We start from the raw sequence: 15,892 nt of genomic DNA on the forward strand, positions 1-15,892 counted from the left end.
TAGTTGGTCTTTAAGGTGCTACTGGAAGGAATTTTTTTATCCTGGCAAATACGTCATCCCATGGTATCCTGCAAGGATCATTTGGGGTTCTAGCTGGGGCACATAGTCACAGCTGCACAGAGGAAGGTGAGCCCGGCAGCCGTTCACCATAAAATATGAAAAAGGCCTGCCCTTTCCCTCTGACAGCGGTTTATCACACGGATAGTCTGAATCACTAAGTAGGTGCAATAAATGCGAAGCTGCTGTTCATGAGTACTGTATTTTTCCGTGTATAAGACGACCCCATGTTGAAAGGTAAAGGGACCCCTGACCATTAGGTCCAGTCATGGCCGACTCTGGGGTTGCAGCGCTCATCTCGCTTTATTGGCCAAGGGAGCCGGCGTACAGCTTCCGGGTCAAGTGGCCAGCATGACTAAGCCGCTTCTGGCGAAACCAGAGCAGCTCACGGAAACACTGTTTATCTTCCCGCTGGAGTGGTACCTATTTATCCACTTGCACTTTGACGTGCTTTCAAACTGCTAGGTTGGCAGGAGCAGGGACCGAACAACGGGAGCTCACTCCGCCACAGGGATTTGAACCGCTGACCTTCTGATCGGCAAGTCCTAGGCTCTGTGGTTTAACCCACAGCGCCACCTGCATCCCACAAATACAAACAAATACAAACGCTGTAGAAAAAATGCTGTGGATCAGTGATCATATAATACCAACATATGAAGGGGTTTTTTTTGGCGGGGGGGGGGGAGCACTTTTAAACATATTTTCCAGTTCATTGTAGATTATTTCCCCATACTCTTTTACCCTTTTACAAGTCCAGTGATGACCACTTTTTAAAACATGAGCAGCAAATTTCTATGCAGGCGACTCCCTGAACGTGGTGGAAGTCTTCGACCCCATTGCCAACCACTGGGAGAAGTGCCAGCCAATGACGACGGCCCGCAGCCGGGTGGGCGTCGCCGTGCTGAACGGGCTCTTGTACGCCATTGGTGGATACGACGGGCAGCTGAGGCTGAGCACCGTGGAAGTTTACAACCCAGAGACAGATTCCTGGTCCAAAGTGGGAAGCATGAACAGCAAACGAAGGTGAGTGAGGTTAATAATAATAATAATAATAATAATAATAATAACAATAATAATTTATACCCTGCCCATCTGGCTGGGTTTCCCCAGCCACTCTGGGCGGCTTCCAACAAAGTATTAAAATACAGTGGTCTGTTAAACATTAAAAGCTTCCCTAAACAGGGCTGCCTTCAGATGTCTTCTAAAAGCCTGGTAGTTGTTCTCTTTGACACCTGGTGGGAGGGCGTTCCACAGGGCGGGTGCCACTACCGAGAAGGCCCTCTGCCTGGTTCCCTGTAGCTTGGCTTCTCGCAGGGAGGGAACCGCCAGAAGGCCCTCGGAGATGGACCTCAGTGTCTGGGCAGAACGATGGGAGTGGAGATCTGGGATCAGGGATACTGGACGGAGGTCGCTTAGGGCTTTATAGGTCAGCACCAACACTTTGAATTGTGCTCGGAAATATACTGGGAACCAATGTAGGTCTTTCAAGACCGGTGTTATGTGGTCTCTGCGGCCGCTCCCAGTCACCAGTCTAGCTGCTGCATTCTGGATTAATTGCAGTTTCCGGGTCACCTTCAAAGGTAGCCCCACGTAGAGCGCATTGCAGTAGTCCAAGCGGGAGATAACTCGCAGTGTTTCCCAACCTTGGGCCTCCAGCTGTTTTTGAACTACAATTCCCATCATCCCTGACCACTGGTCTTGCTAGCTAGGGATGATGGGAGTTGTAGTCCAAAAACAGCTGGAGGCCCAAGGTTGGGAAACACTGAACTAGAGCATGCACCACTCTGGTGAGACAGTCCGCGGGCAGGGAGGGAAAGAGAGAAGAGGAGTGATGGGATCGTTAAAAAAACCAATTTTGAGTTGTATGTCCTTGTTTCTCAATGTGATCCTTTTCCTGTATGTTTAGTGATATTTGATGCATTGTGACTTGCCGTTGTTTTTATAGATTATCGTTTTGTAATTCTTTATTGCAATTGTTAAATTATTATTTGCTGATGCACAAATTTTTCTCTTTACTATTATGTGCTAATGGATTATGGTGGAACCTCAGCTCCCGAATGCCTTGGGAGCCAAACGTTCCGGCTCCCGAACGATCAAAAACCAGAAGTGATTGTTCCAGTTTTCGAATGTTCTTTGGAAGCCGAATGTCCGTCATGGCTTTTGATTGGCTGCAGGAATCTTCTTGGCTTCCGATTGGCTGCAGGAACCTCCTGCAGCCAATCAGAAGCCATGCCTTGGTTTGCAAACCGTTTCGGGAGTCAAACGGACTCCCAGAATGGATCAAGTTCGGGAACCAAGGTTCCACTGTATTGAACATTGCTTTATTTGATATAAGTTGTTTATTTGAAAGTTACGTTTTTATTATGACTTTTTAAAAAATTGGATCAGGTTATTAGGCGTGTGATCTTCGCTGTCTACTTTGTATTTTTTGGTCAGTTTGTAAACCTCCTTGTGTGTAGCAATAGAGAAAGGTGGTATACAAATTAAAAGTAATGAAACAAAACGAAATCTCTGGTACTCTTGCAGCACTTAGAAGAGAAGCAAGAGAAACAAACCTTTTACAAACATATATGTGCCCACATCTTCCTGTATCTGTGTTAGGAAAATGCTCTGGGGGAATGTCAAGCTGGATTCCTTAGTTTAAATTGGAGCCCTCGAGACTCCAGCTCCCATCAGCCTCAGCCATCATGTCTAGTGGTCAGAGGTTATGGGAGTTGGAAACAGAGCAACGTCTCGAGGGTCACAGCTCCCCCCTCCCCTGGTCTAGCTGTTACAAAGTCCAGGAAGGCTGGTGCTGTCCTTCAGCCAGCCAGGTGGCAGTTCCGGTGGGTCCGGAAGAGGTGAAAAGGAAGGCCTTCAGTGTTTTGTGATTTCCACAAGTTCACCAGACAGGCCAATGGGTTCAGAATGAGAAAGCAGAAGAAACTGGGCCATTGCAATTGGTCCAGGTAGAAGTGGAACCAGCCTGTAAGAAAAGCTTGTTGCTGAAAGCAGTCTTTAACACCTGGTCCTTGTTTCAGTGCCATGGGGACAGTCGTGCTGGATGGGCAGATCTACGTCTGTGGTGGATATGACGGCACGTCCTCCCTCAACTCCGTGGAGGCCTATTCGCCTGAGACGGACAAGTGAGTACATGATATAATAATATACCCTGCCCATCTGGCTGGGTTTCCCCAGCCACTCTGGGCGGCTCCTGACAAACGCGATCAAACATCAAACATTAAAAACTTCCCTAAACCTTCGGATGTCTTCTAAAAATCAAAACAAAATAAAAAATTCCTTCCAGTAGCACCTTAGAGACCAACTAAGTTTGTTACTGGTATGAGCTTTCGTGTGCATGCACACTTCTTCAGATACCTTCTTCGTGTGCATGCACATGAAAGCTCATACCAGTAACAAACTTTGTTGGTCTCTAAGGTGCTACTGGAAAGAATTGTTTTATTTTGTTTTGACTACGGCAGACCAACACAGCTACCTGCCTGTTTCTAAAAGTCAGATAGTTGTTTATTTCCTTGACATCTGATGGGAGGGCGTTCCACAGGACAGGTGTCACCACCGAGAGGGCCCTCTGCCTGGTTCCCTGTAACCCAGGCATAGGGGAACTCGGCCCTCCAGATGTTTTGGGACCACAACTCCCATCATCCCTAGCTAACAGGACCAGCAGTCATGGATGGTGGGAATTGTAGTCTCAAAACATCTGGGAGGCCGAGTTTGCCTATGCCTGCTGTAACCTCACTTCTCGCAGTGAGGGAACCACCAGAAGGCCCTCGGAGCTGGACCTCCGTGTCCGGGCTGGGGGTGGAGACGCTACTTCAGGTATACTGTGGAGTATGTCTGGACATCTCATCCCTGCCTCTAGCAGCCCAGACGCAAGGTGTGCTTCGAAGCCTTCACCTTAAACTTGGCTGCCACTCAGTTCATTTCATTTTCTGGTCTCTTGCAAAGGTGGATGGTGGTCACTCCGATGAGTTCAAACCGCAGTGCAGCTGGTGTTACCGTATTCGAAGGCAGGATATTTGTATCTGGCGGGCACGACGGACTGCAGATCTTCAACAGCGTGAGTATTTTTGCTCGCCGCACCTCTTACCTTTTTCCCCATCACGCTGTTTCTTTCCTGCCTTCTTTTGAGGGATTGTGGTGGGCTGTGACATCCTTGTTTCCACCCTTCCAACAGGCCTGCCAGGTAGGCCGGGCCAGGCAGTAACTTGATCCCACAACTTTGATACCGAAACGCAATGCGTTGGCTGTAGGCTTTGCACAGAGGCTCCAGGGCATGGGTCGGCAAACTAAGGCTCGGGGGGGCTGGATCCAGCCCAATTGCCTTCTGGATCCGGCCGGCGAATGGTCCGGGAATCACTGTGTGGATTGGCATGGGGATTCTGATTGTTTGGGCTGCGCCATTTCCCCCCCTCCCTCACACACACCGCGGCAGCACCTCCTCTCTCCCTCCTCCTGGCTTCTCCCCTGCAGCCAATCAGAAGCCCCGTCAAAAATTGGTTTCCCAAAATAGTTCGCAAACCGAAACAGTCGCTTTCGGGTTTGCGGCGTTCGGGAGCCAAAACATTCGGGAACTAAGCTGTTTGACTTCCAAGGTACCGCTGTACCTTCCTCAGTGAGTTGTGCAAACCGCTGCTCTGAAGAATGAATGAATGAATTTATTATTTCGGTCACAGACCAGTTCCAGCCCACATACAATATCAAGGAAGTCTTTTTTTTTATGGCTCTGAATAATACTTTTCACTGGGGATGGGTTTGTGAAACCAAGGGGGCAGTGGGCCCCCCAAAAAAAGTTTGGGAAGGTGGCAACAGGTGGTCCTGTGGGGTTTGTGCTCGCTTGCTCTCCTAATAATAAATGATAATAAATAATAAAATTTTATTTCTATCCCGCCCTCCCCAGCCGAAGCCGGGCTCAGAGCGACTAACAATGGTAAAAATAACACAGTTTACATAAAATCATAATCAATCGATTGAAATACCGTATATACTCAAGTATAGGCCAACTTTTTCAGCACATTTTTAATGCTGAAAAAGCCCCCCTTGGCTTATACTCAAGTGAGGGTCCTTTCGGGCTGCCTTTTCTTCCTCCGCTACTGCTGCCACCACCAGGTTTGTGGTGTGAACCGGCTTATACTCGAGTCAATAAGTTTTCCCAGTTTTTTTGTGCTAAAATTAGGTGCCTCGGCTTATATTTGGGTCGGCTTATACTCGGGTATATACGGTACATTCTAAAATCAATTCAGAGTCGAATCAATGGCAGCCATTGGGCTAGAGTTCTATGAGGATTACAGAAGGAGGGGATCAGACTGTGCCCTAGCCTGACTCCTTCGCCCTTCCTTCCAGGTGGAATACTACAACCACCACATGGCTTCTTGGCACAACGTTTCCAGCATGCTCAACAAGCGCTGCCGTCACGGCGCCGCCTCCCTGGGCAGCAAGTTGTTCGTCTGCGGCGGCTACGACGGCTCCGGCTTCCTCAGCATCGCCGAAGTCTACAACTCCATGGCGGACCAGTGGTACCTGATCGTTTCCATGAACACCCGGCGCAGCCGCGTCTCCCTGGTGGCGAACTGTGGCCGCCTCTACGCCGTGGGGGGCTACGACGGACAGTCCAACCTGAGCTCCGTAGAAATGTACGACCCGGAAACCAACCGCTGGACGTTCATGGCCCCCATGGTGTGCCACGAGGGAGGGGTTGGGGTGGGCTGCATACCGCTCCTGACTATCTGAGCGGAGGGCGGGAGGTGGCACGAGCCTGCGGCGCCCGAAAGCCAGGACTTCCGCAGCTGGGAGCCTCGCCTCGAGGGGGTGATCTGCAGAGAGACTCTACTTCGACATCGTTTCCAGGTGCTTGGGCCATTGTCATTTGGGAAGCGCACAAACAACCCCATGGATCAGGGCCACGTGGCCGTTGAGCGAGGTCCCGCAGTGTCACGAGAGTCTGGAGATTTCAGGCCGTGTGAATGAAGCCTCACCTGCCTCTTCCTCCTGGACTCTGCCAAGCTCCTTCCGTGCCTCCGCTGATGCTGCCTTGGTCCCCTTGTGATTGTGCCGTGGGTGTAAGTCTGCTTAGGTCAGGTGGGCTTTTCCTAGGAGTAATAAGACGCTCCTATCGTCGTGCCCCTTAAAAGCTGGAAAGGGAGCTCCCTTCTCATCCAGGGCGAGGACAGTACGTTGGCCAGGAAAACACCCACCGTCTTTTATTTCGTGGTCAACACAGAGGTGCAATTATTCCCTCTCCCCAAGGAAAAATGAAGTCATTTTCTGCAGAGAAACACAGTTCAGGAAGAGTCTGCCCCTTCCTACACCTGGCCACTAGGTGGCGCAGATGCACATGCAAAGCTCTGTTTGATGGTTTCGTCTCCATTTGCTCCAAAGGCAAGGATAGTTCCCCTCTAGCGTTCTAGCTGCGTGCAGAAAGCAAGAAAAGGCTCTTGTGTCTTCAGAAACAAAAAGATAGGGCCACGGTGCATTCAGCGTTAAGAGGGAGCGTGTAGCATAAGGGGGCCCAATCCTGTCTCTGATGAATTCTGAAACAGCAGTAGTTGACTTGGCATCGTCAACACATCCATACAATTTCCTGGAAACTAGATGTTTCGGCTGAGCACCGTCCTTCCCACAAAGTTGTTCCTGCGCTGCTTGCGGCGACCATTCACATCAAATCAAAATTCTCATCCCCAGATCTGAGATTTTTGTTTAGACAGGAAATGCTCTTCCGCTTAGGGCTATCTTTGGAGACACACAAGCCTTCAGGAAAAAAGCGTATCTGATTTCTGACAGGGAGGAACTGTGACCACGTCCTTTTGTTCTTGGGGATTTTGAGCTCTCAGATGGTGGCAGTTTGTGCCCTGCAGGCTGTTTTGATAGCTGTTGTAGGACATCCATTATCTTGCTGTGGAGAGTGAGAAATAGCAGCTTCTAAGAGTAAATGGGAGGTTTACAGATTTATGAGCGAGGGGCAAAACGGCCAGGGAGAAACCTGTGAGTTAGGATAAGTATACACAACCAATTCTTACGGGGGCAACATTTCCTCATGGTGGTCCTTCCTCATCCCACCTCCCCCCCTTAAAATTATCAGCTGTTTATCAGCACAGGGGCTACTTGGTTTTCAGACCAACACCTTCCTTACTCAAAATATAGCTTCTACTCTGTCCTCCATCTATGCTAAGCACTATCAGGTTGCCAAATTTCAAGCTGGAAAAAGCTGCGTGTCTTCCCTCTCTCTCTCTCTCCACCTTTCGAGGAACTGGTAGCATCAAAGCCAAATCGAGGTACTGTCGAATGTGTGTGTGTTTTTTTTTTCAAAACCACTGTAGTTTAACACAGTGGCAATGAGTCAGCTCTGCTGTTCCGCCTCCATCGTTCTTCTGTCTGAACATTACACCGCTCCAGTTTTGCACAAAGATCGAAAGGCCGGTTGGGTCCTCTGAACCCCACCTCCTTCTCCTCCCCTTAAGTTAAATGGGCTGTGCCCCTATCCGTAGGTAGCTTACCTGTTAGAGCTGCTTCCATTTTAGACCGACTCCTGCCCCCTACATTCCCGTTGGGGCAAGAGAGATTCCGACACCCAATCTTGAAATGAGACGTTTTCACACAAGAGGCTCAGAGGAACTTAACTCAGTTGCAAGACTTGCGGGCTGAAAATTGCCGAGGGAGCGAGTGTTGAATTAACGTACGCTGGATGCGCTTGGGATTTCCGTAGCCTGTGATTTTGTGCATGCCCTTCATCCATGAACAGTATTGTGAATTTCCATAACTGCCAGGAGAAAACCGATTTGGGGCAAGAAAATCGGAACGGCGACGAGAGTCCTGGATCGAGAAGGGGCTTCTGAGCATTCCGGCGAGCCTTTCCGTATAAACGTAACAAGGCCATCCACTTGTGTCAATGTGAAATCATGTACTTTAAAAAAAAAAGTGTTGTCCATTCTTGTGGTGGTTGGTGAAGTCCGAGGCAGAGTGAAGGTTAGGTGACGATACCTCCACTCTCCCTAGCCCAAATATATTTAACTTGAAAGAAACTTTATTTCTCGGCTGCTCGGTCATTCTTTCTTGTTTCGTGAATGTGGCTTGCCTTCGGCGTATTTTGCCTGCGTTTTCTCCCTAAGCCAGTTTACAGAAATCCTTTTGCGGGGTCATTCACACGGGTTCAGACATCGTAGAAATTACATGGCTATAGATTGCATGGGTGGCGCTGTGGGTTAAACCACAGAGCCTAGGACTTGCCGATCAGAAGGTCGGCGGTTCGAATCCCCGCGACGGGGTGAGCTCCCGTTGCTCGGTCCCTGCTCCTGCCAACCTAGCAGTTCGAAAGCACGCCAGTGCAAGTAGATAAATAGGTACCACTCTGGCGGGAAGGTAAACAGTGTTTCCGTGCGCTGCTCTGGTTCTCCAGAAGCGGGTGAGTCATCCTGGCCACATGACCCAGAAGCTGTAAGCCGGCTCCCTCGGCCAATAAAGCGAGATGAGTGCTGCAACCCCAGAGTCGGCCACGCCTGGACCTAATGGTCAGGGGTCCCTTTACCTTTAGATTGCACACTCGTTTTTCCATAACTCCAGGTAAATGAACATTCAGGGCCCTAGTGTACATTCTCCTCTAAGTGTGGAAGTTCCTCTGTATGGCACAGCTGTTTCCCCACCTGGTCCAAACTAGGCTTCATCACTGCCCTTGTCCATGTTCCCACCACCACCACCTTGTCCAGTGACACTTGTTCCTGTTTTGAGCATTCACTCCCAGATGTGGGGTCTTCAGTTCCCATACTGAGTAGCAGGCTTGGTGCTCTTCAAGAGAAGATCTCAAGGTGCTACTTCTCTGTAGTGGACCATATATCAGATGGGGTCTGTCAACCTGGGAAGGTATCTGTCACAGTCCGGTTCATGGGCGATCAAAGTCCCGGCTAAGGACGTCGGGACTGGGGGCAAGATGGCAGGGTGGGAGCAGGAACGGGAGTCCAGAAGCCAGGAGTCAGAAAGCCAAGAGTCGCAAGGGTCAGAGAGCCGGGAGTCAAGAAGTCAAGGGTCCGAGGATCAAGAGTCAAGAAGCCAAGCTTTTCGCAGGTGTGTGCCCAAAAAGCCAATCTGCGGGTCGTTGTGAAGGTACTGTGTTTTTTGCTCCATAGGACGCACTTTTTTCCTCCTAAAAAGTAAGGGGAAATGTCTGTGTCTTATGGAGCTAATGCCTACGGATGGCAGGGGGATCTGCTGCAGTCGCGAGCAGAGGATCCATGGTTCCCCTTCCTTCCCTCCTCCGTGGCTCCCTTTGAAACAGCCAAGTGGGAGAGGAGCTGCTTACATGGGTGTAAGTGGCTCCTGTCTGGTTGGCTGCGTTAAAGCGAGCGTGCTCTCTTTCCCTCCTTCGCTCCCCACTCAGCTGGCTGAATAGCAGCAAAGCTTTTCAGCTCGCTGAGCCGGGGAGGAGCGAGAGTAGGAGAGTCCGCTCGCTTTAAAGGAGCAAAGCGGGAGAGGAGAGGAGCCACTTACACTTAAAGCAACCGTGCTCTCTTTCCCTCTCTCCCTCCAGCTCAGCGAGCTGAAAAGCTCCTCCACACACCCCACGCGTGCTCCTTATGCCTTCAGTGTTTTTCCTTCCCTCCCCACTTAAAACGTGGTTACAAAGCACGGATCCACATGGATTCTCAGGATTTTTGCATTGGGCTACCACAAACTCACCGTCAAATCACATGTCTGTGGCCACAGTATGAACCACAAAAATCATACATCCACTGTTTTGTTCAGAATACTTTTTTTCTTGTTTTCCTCCTCTAAAAACTAGGTGCATCTTTTTGTCAGGTGTGCCTTATGGAGTGAAAAATATGGTATGTTCATACTGTCCTCTGGTACCAAAACCAAGCCACCCACTTTCAGGCTCTCGCACTCTCCAGGCAACCGTGTTCAGCAGGGATTGGACTGAATGGGGCTTTTAAGAACAAAGGGACTTGGGAGGAATTGCAATGGGGCGGGAAAGTATTTCTTGTCTAACGCAGCCTCTGACATTGCTGCGTAATAAGGAAGCCCGTGACCTTGTAACTCGATGGATGTGTCCCCTTTGGTGGTTACAGGTGTAGGGACCTGATGTCTTTACATCAACCACAGGACATGTTGTTGTTTAGTCGTTTAGTCGTGTCCGACTCTTCGTGACCCCCTGGACCAGAGCACGCCAGGCACTCCTGTCTTCCACTGCCTCCCGCAGTTGGGTCAGACTCATGCTGGTAGCTTCGAGAACACTGTCCAACCATCTCGTCCTCCGTCGTCCCCTTCTCCTTGTGCCCTCCATCTTTCCCAACATCAGGGTCTTTTCCAGGGAGTCTTCTCATGAGGTGGCCCAAGTATTGGAGCCTCAGCTTCAGGATCTGTCCTTCCAGTGAGCACTCAGGGCTGATTTCCGTCAGAATGGAGAGGTTTGATCTTCTTGCAGTCCATGGGACTCTCAAGAGTCTCCTCCAGCACCAGAATTCAAAAGCATCCATTCTTCGGCGATCAGCCTTCTTTATGGTCCAGCTCTCACTTCCATACTGGGAAAACCATAGCTTTTACTATATGGACCTTTGTTGGCAAGGTGCTGTCTCTGCTTTTTTAGATGCTGTCTAAAATGCTTAGATGCTTGTCATTCTATGTACCACAGTACATAGAATCATGGAATTATAGAGTTGGAAGCTTGAACCCCCCCCCCGATATCTTCTTGCCAATGTGGAACTCGAACCCAGAACCCTGAGGTCCATTTGAATGCATTGAAGTGCTTGCTGCCGAAGCAGGGAAACTTGAGTGGGGGAATAAAATCTGGTCAGAGCCCGGGTGGGGAAACCACCAGGTGAGCCAAGGGTTCAAGTGATGGAATAGGAATGTTGACATTTTTTTAAGAGTTTCCCAAGAGAATTCCTCAAAAGCAGCAATGCGACCCCAATCTCTGCTGGAAGAAGATTTCCACAGCAAGGAACCATCGACGTTAAACGCCTTGACTTCTAGCCAGAACCAGTTTGGCTTCCTGGAAATAAATGCACGGGAGCTATTTTGTCAAAATGCCTTTGCCAGCAGTTCTGTGTCAAGCTAACGGCACATGTTTGCGATGGATTAGTGCCAGAGAATGTCCTTTGCAAAGGAAAGGAGGGCAGATCTTGCCTCAGCACAGTCTAGAAAGAAAAGGACCGCGGAGGCACCAGAGGGAAGGGAGCCTCTGCTTTGCACGCAGAATATCTGGAGGTGGAGCCGGGAGCAATAACCCACATGGTGCCAGAGAAATTAACTCTCTTTCAAAGAAACAGGACAGCTCAGGGGCACAGCGACTCTTCCTGGTAGATCTTGCCCCTATGAGGCAGTTGGGGGACAACGACTGAAGGTGGGGCTTTGGCCTGATCCTGTACTAAGGCTCTCCTTACTTTCCCATGCACAGTGCCAGTCCCGGGCAGCTACTCTGCTAGTTTTTTTAAAAAATAAAAAAGGCTACACAGGCAGAAATCACACAGCCAATGTCAGCCTCTAGTCTGGCCCTAAGTTCTCTTGAAATAACAACAACAACAACAACAATGAAAGCTGGACCATGAAGAAGACTGATCGCCGAAGAATTGATGCTTTTGATTTCTGGTCTGGAGGAGACTCTTGAGAGTCCCATGGACTGCAAGAAGATCAAACCTCTCCATTCTGACGGAAATCAGCCCTGAGTGCTCACTGGAAGGGCGGATCCTGAAGCTGAGGCTCCAATACTTTGGCCACCTCATGAGAAGAGAAGACTCCCTGGAAAAGACCCTGATGTTGGGAAAGATGGAGGGCACAAGGAGAAGGGACGACAGAGAATGAGATGGTGGGACAGTGTTCTCCAAGCTACCAGCATGAGTTTGACCAAACTGCGGGAGGCAGTGGAAGACAGGAGTGCCTGGCGTGCTCTGGTCCAGGGGGTCACGAAGAGTCGGACACGACTAAACAACAACAACAACAATTCCTTCCCCTCAATTCCTTCGTCCAAGACATTTACAAAGACACTGGACCCAGGATAGAACCCTAGGGCACACGACTTGTCACTTTCCCTCAGAATGACGAGGAACCATAAATGAATAGATCTTGGGCTTGGTCAGCCAACTCGTTACAAATCCACCTAACAGGTACCTCATCATCCAGCGCACATTTTACTACATTCAATGGGTGTAGCTGGGGGGGCTAATGTCCTGTCTATGGGGTATTATTCTTACCCGCAATTTCCCAAGAAAAGCTCAGCAACTTTGGCTGCCCCCTCCCCACAAAAATCCTGGCTATGCTCATGTCGCTACAAGGATATCATGGGGGACTTTGTCAAAGGGCTTCCTGAAATCAAGATACGCTACACAGCATCCCCCTGATCCACCAAGCTTGTAACTCCATGAAAAAAGGGGGGGGATGAGATTCATCTGGCATGACTTGTTGTCTGGTATTGCTCAGTCTGTAATAATAATAATAATAATAATAATAATAATAATAATAATAATAATAATAATAATAATTTATTTGTACCCCGCCCATCTGGCTGGGTTTCCCCAGCCACTCTGGGCAGCTTCCAACAAAGATGAAAAATACATTAAAATGTCACACGTTAAAAACTTCCCTGAACAGCAACATGGCTCTTTAAATTGATGTGCCTCCCCCGCCCCAGGTGAGTAAAAACTATGGGGTGCCAAGGGGGCAGGGGGCAAACCAACCATTGTGGCTTAATTATTTTCTTTCATGTTTTATTTAATGGCAGAGAGGAAATACCACGTGTTTTCTCTCCTTGCGTGAACTCTGCAGACTTTGATCTTGTGTGCTTCGGCTCCGAGGTTTGTTTGTTTTTGTAGGAAGAGACCTTGTAACTCTGCCCAGGCTTTCCCAAAGAGAGGAGCGCAGATACTCCTTTGATGCTGACCTCCCAATTTTGAAATTTGTCTTGAATTTTGGAAAAAATGGACCTTGTTGTAAATAAAATCTGCCCAATCTGCCCTTTTTCCCTTATGGGGTATCCAAGATCCCATATAGAGTCCTTACATGGGTTCCCTATTGGTAGGAGAAAATAACAGAGGCCAACCAGAGAATATTGAGAAGCAAAGCAGCTAGTAAGCCTGATCTTTATTGATCTGTTGCAACAGGGTGCTCCCCTCACACGGAGGAAAGGAGGAGGAACTCAAAATAATGGTGCACAAGGCCTTATATAGACATTTTAAATTCCCCGCCCTGAAGTCCAAGACCACCCCCGGACACATCATACCTATATCACAGAAAGGGCGGTCTACAGCAGAAATCTGAGTGCGTTGTTTATCTCCTATCTGGCAGGTTACCTGTTAATGCTTACTTGATTGGATACCCTGGGGAGCCTGGCCAGTCTTTTGTAATGATAAATACTTAGTTCCTGAGTCAGGTCACAGGCTCACCCTATTCAAACACAGACATACCCTTAAGACAGGATTTGTGAAGGGAAAGACAATGGGGAGACTTTTCCATTTTCCTTTGACCTTGCAGAGAAAACATTTGGTCCGTTTGGGAATCAAAAACGGTTTCAGGTCGGTCTTCCTGTGCTGATCTATGTACGTGCTTGGTTGGTACATTTACGAACATTTAATATATATCTAAGACCTTAAAATTCTTATCGCAACCTTCAGCTTTATCAGAGAGACCTCAATGTATCTAGGAGTGCCCTTCATCCATTCATGTCTCCTTGATACGGACTGAGGGGGGGGGGTGCCTATTTCCTCCCTTCCTTTTGGCGGTCCGAGGCAATGACCTCAAGGGTACCACCGCACACCCACCCTCGAACCCCCTTCACCGTTGCACAAGCACCACATGTTTCCCAGACCTTTTCCCGAGCGAAATAAGCTCGAGTATATATATATTCCCTATCCTTTCCTATGCCTATCTGCGCTCCATACTTAGAATGAGTAGACCGAGTGTTTCCCTTCTCCGCTTATTCCTATGGCCGCGCTTTGGCCAATCACAGCCATGCATTCGTCCTGCAGGAGCTAGCTCAGGGAGCTCTTGCACGCCTCATTTAACCTCCTGACGAGCTGCTGACGGCCCCCCATGGCGAGAACAATAGAACCGAAACTCCCGACCTCGTAAAACTGTCAAACCCTTGTTACAATGTATCCATTTCTGCAAGAATGGATACATTCTGCTTCCGCTTTTGATCTAGGCTACGGAACGGACTGAAAGTCATCAGAACCTTTCAAAATTCATATAAAATCAACCGCAGCTCCAATTTTCTTGCTCTTGGTGTCATTCGACTCAGTTTCCCCAGGACTCCATGATGTTGGCCGACTCCATAATCCTCGAGACGGCAAGTCACGTACACAGGAACTCCTTAATCCTGTCAGATCGCTCTGCCCAGCCCGTCCCCCGGGCAATACCAGGTGGCAGACAGTGCATATCAGTAACCCATTGTCTCACCGCCACCGGTACTCATGAAATGTATATTTGTGTATGACCCTCGCTCTGCATATTCCCCCTCCCTTTCCTCAAATGTAAATTAGTCTAACCCCACCTTTTCTCTGACATATTCATGACGTGTGTAATGTATTCATGATGTAACCCATGAAATCCAACCTTCCTATAATGTATTCATGACGTTTCTCGCACTGTGTTATGGGACTTGGTGGGAACTTTTAAAAGTTTATGTCGCCCCATTCTCGGGGTTCAATCTCGTCTTGAACCTGTTGCGCAATAAACTTGGATCTTCGCATTTTGCTCCTGCGTCCGGCTGAGCTTCCTTTTCTTCCGCTAGAATCCACGGACTTGGTCCGATTGGCTGGGTGGCAGGGTAGATACGCACCCAGATTTTCCGTAACACTCCTAAATGTCTTTTCTCCTGGACGTTTTTCACAGAATCACAGACTTGTAGAGTTGGAAGGGACAGGGAGAATCATCGATTCCCACCCTCCGCAACGCAGGAATCTTCCATCCAATGTGGGGGTCAAACCCACAAGCCTGAGATTAAGAGTCTCATGCTCTGCCGAGCTATTCTTATCGCAACATAAATATTACAGCACACTCGCAACTCTCTGGGAATTTCCAGGAACCCCAGGGGGCTCACATAAAATTCAGTTTCGTTTCTGACAATGTTGCCGGAGGCTTGCTGGCATCTGAAATATTTTGTGTGTTTACAAATATACCCATTGTGGATAACCATGGTCTGGTGGGGGGTCCTGAATCGGTCAGGGGTTTGGAAATTCCCATGAGCACCAAAAGCTATTGAAAGAAACATAAAGACGGATGCCAACAAATTGTGGATAGTACTAAAAATCTAAAAGAGCAGAGACCTCACCTTGCCAACAAAGGTCCGTGTAGTTAAAGCTATGGTTTTCCCAGTAGTGATGTATGGAAGTGAGAGCTGGACCATAAAGAAGGCTGATTGCCGAAGAATGGATGCTTTTGAATTCTGGTGCTGGAGGAGACTCTTGAGTGTCCCATGGACTGCAAGAAGATCAAACCTATCCATTCTGAAGGAAACCAGCCCTGAGTGCTCACTGGAAGGACAGATCCTGAAGCTGAGGCTCCAAGACTTTGGCCACCTCATGAGAAGAGAAGACTCCCTGGAAAAGACCCTGATGCTGGGAAAGAGTGAGGGCACAAGGAGAAGCGGAAGACAGAGGACGAGATGGTTGGACAGTGTTCTCGAAGCTACCAACATGAGTTTGACCAAACTGCGGGAGGCAGTAGAAGACAGGAGTGCCTGGGGTGCTCTGGTCCAGGGGGTCACGAAGAGTCGGACATGACTAAACAACTAAACAACAACAACAACACTAAACAGTCCAACAGACACTTCCAAGTTAAAAAAGTGTATGCATTTATATGCAGACCACCCAAACAGATGCATTTTTTGGCGGGAGAACTGGATTGCAAAATTCAGAGA

General features: G+C 48.8%; 1 protein-coding gene across 2 annotated transcripts in view; it reads left to right on the forward strand.

Moving 5' to 3' along the window:
* Positions 1 to 6,039, forward strand: part of KLHL18 (kelch like family member 18) — a 44,167-nt gene extending 38,128 nt beyond the window's left edge. Inside the window, exons 7-10 of one of the 2 annotated variants that reach the window (XM_082192425.1) lie at positions 843 to 1,080; positions 3,078 to 3,182; positions 4,003 to 4,114; positions 5,398 to 6,039. In XM_082192425.1, the coding sequence (XP_082048551.1) occupies positions 843 to 1,080; positions 3,078 to 3,182; positions 4,003 to 4,114; positions 5,398 to 5,784 (842 nt within the window). In that variant the 3' untranslated portion in view covers positions 5,785 to 6,039. The remainder of the gene's footprint in view (positions 1 to 842; positions 1,081 to 3,077; positions 3,183 to 4,002; positions 4,115 to 5,397) is intronic. The other variant, XM_082192426.1, reaches the window with a different exon arrangement.
* The last annotated feature ends 9,853 nt before the right edge of the window (positions 6,040 to 15,892 follow it).

This window comes from Podarcis vaucheri (assembly GCF_965113315.1).
Source record: "Podarcis vaucheri genome assembly, chromosome: 12".
Lineage (NCBI taxonomy): Eukaryota > Metazoa > Chordata > Lepidosauria > Squamata > Lacertidae > Podarcis > Podarcis vaucheri.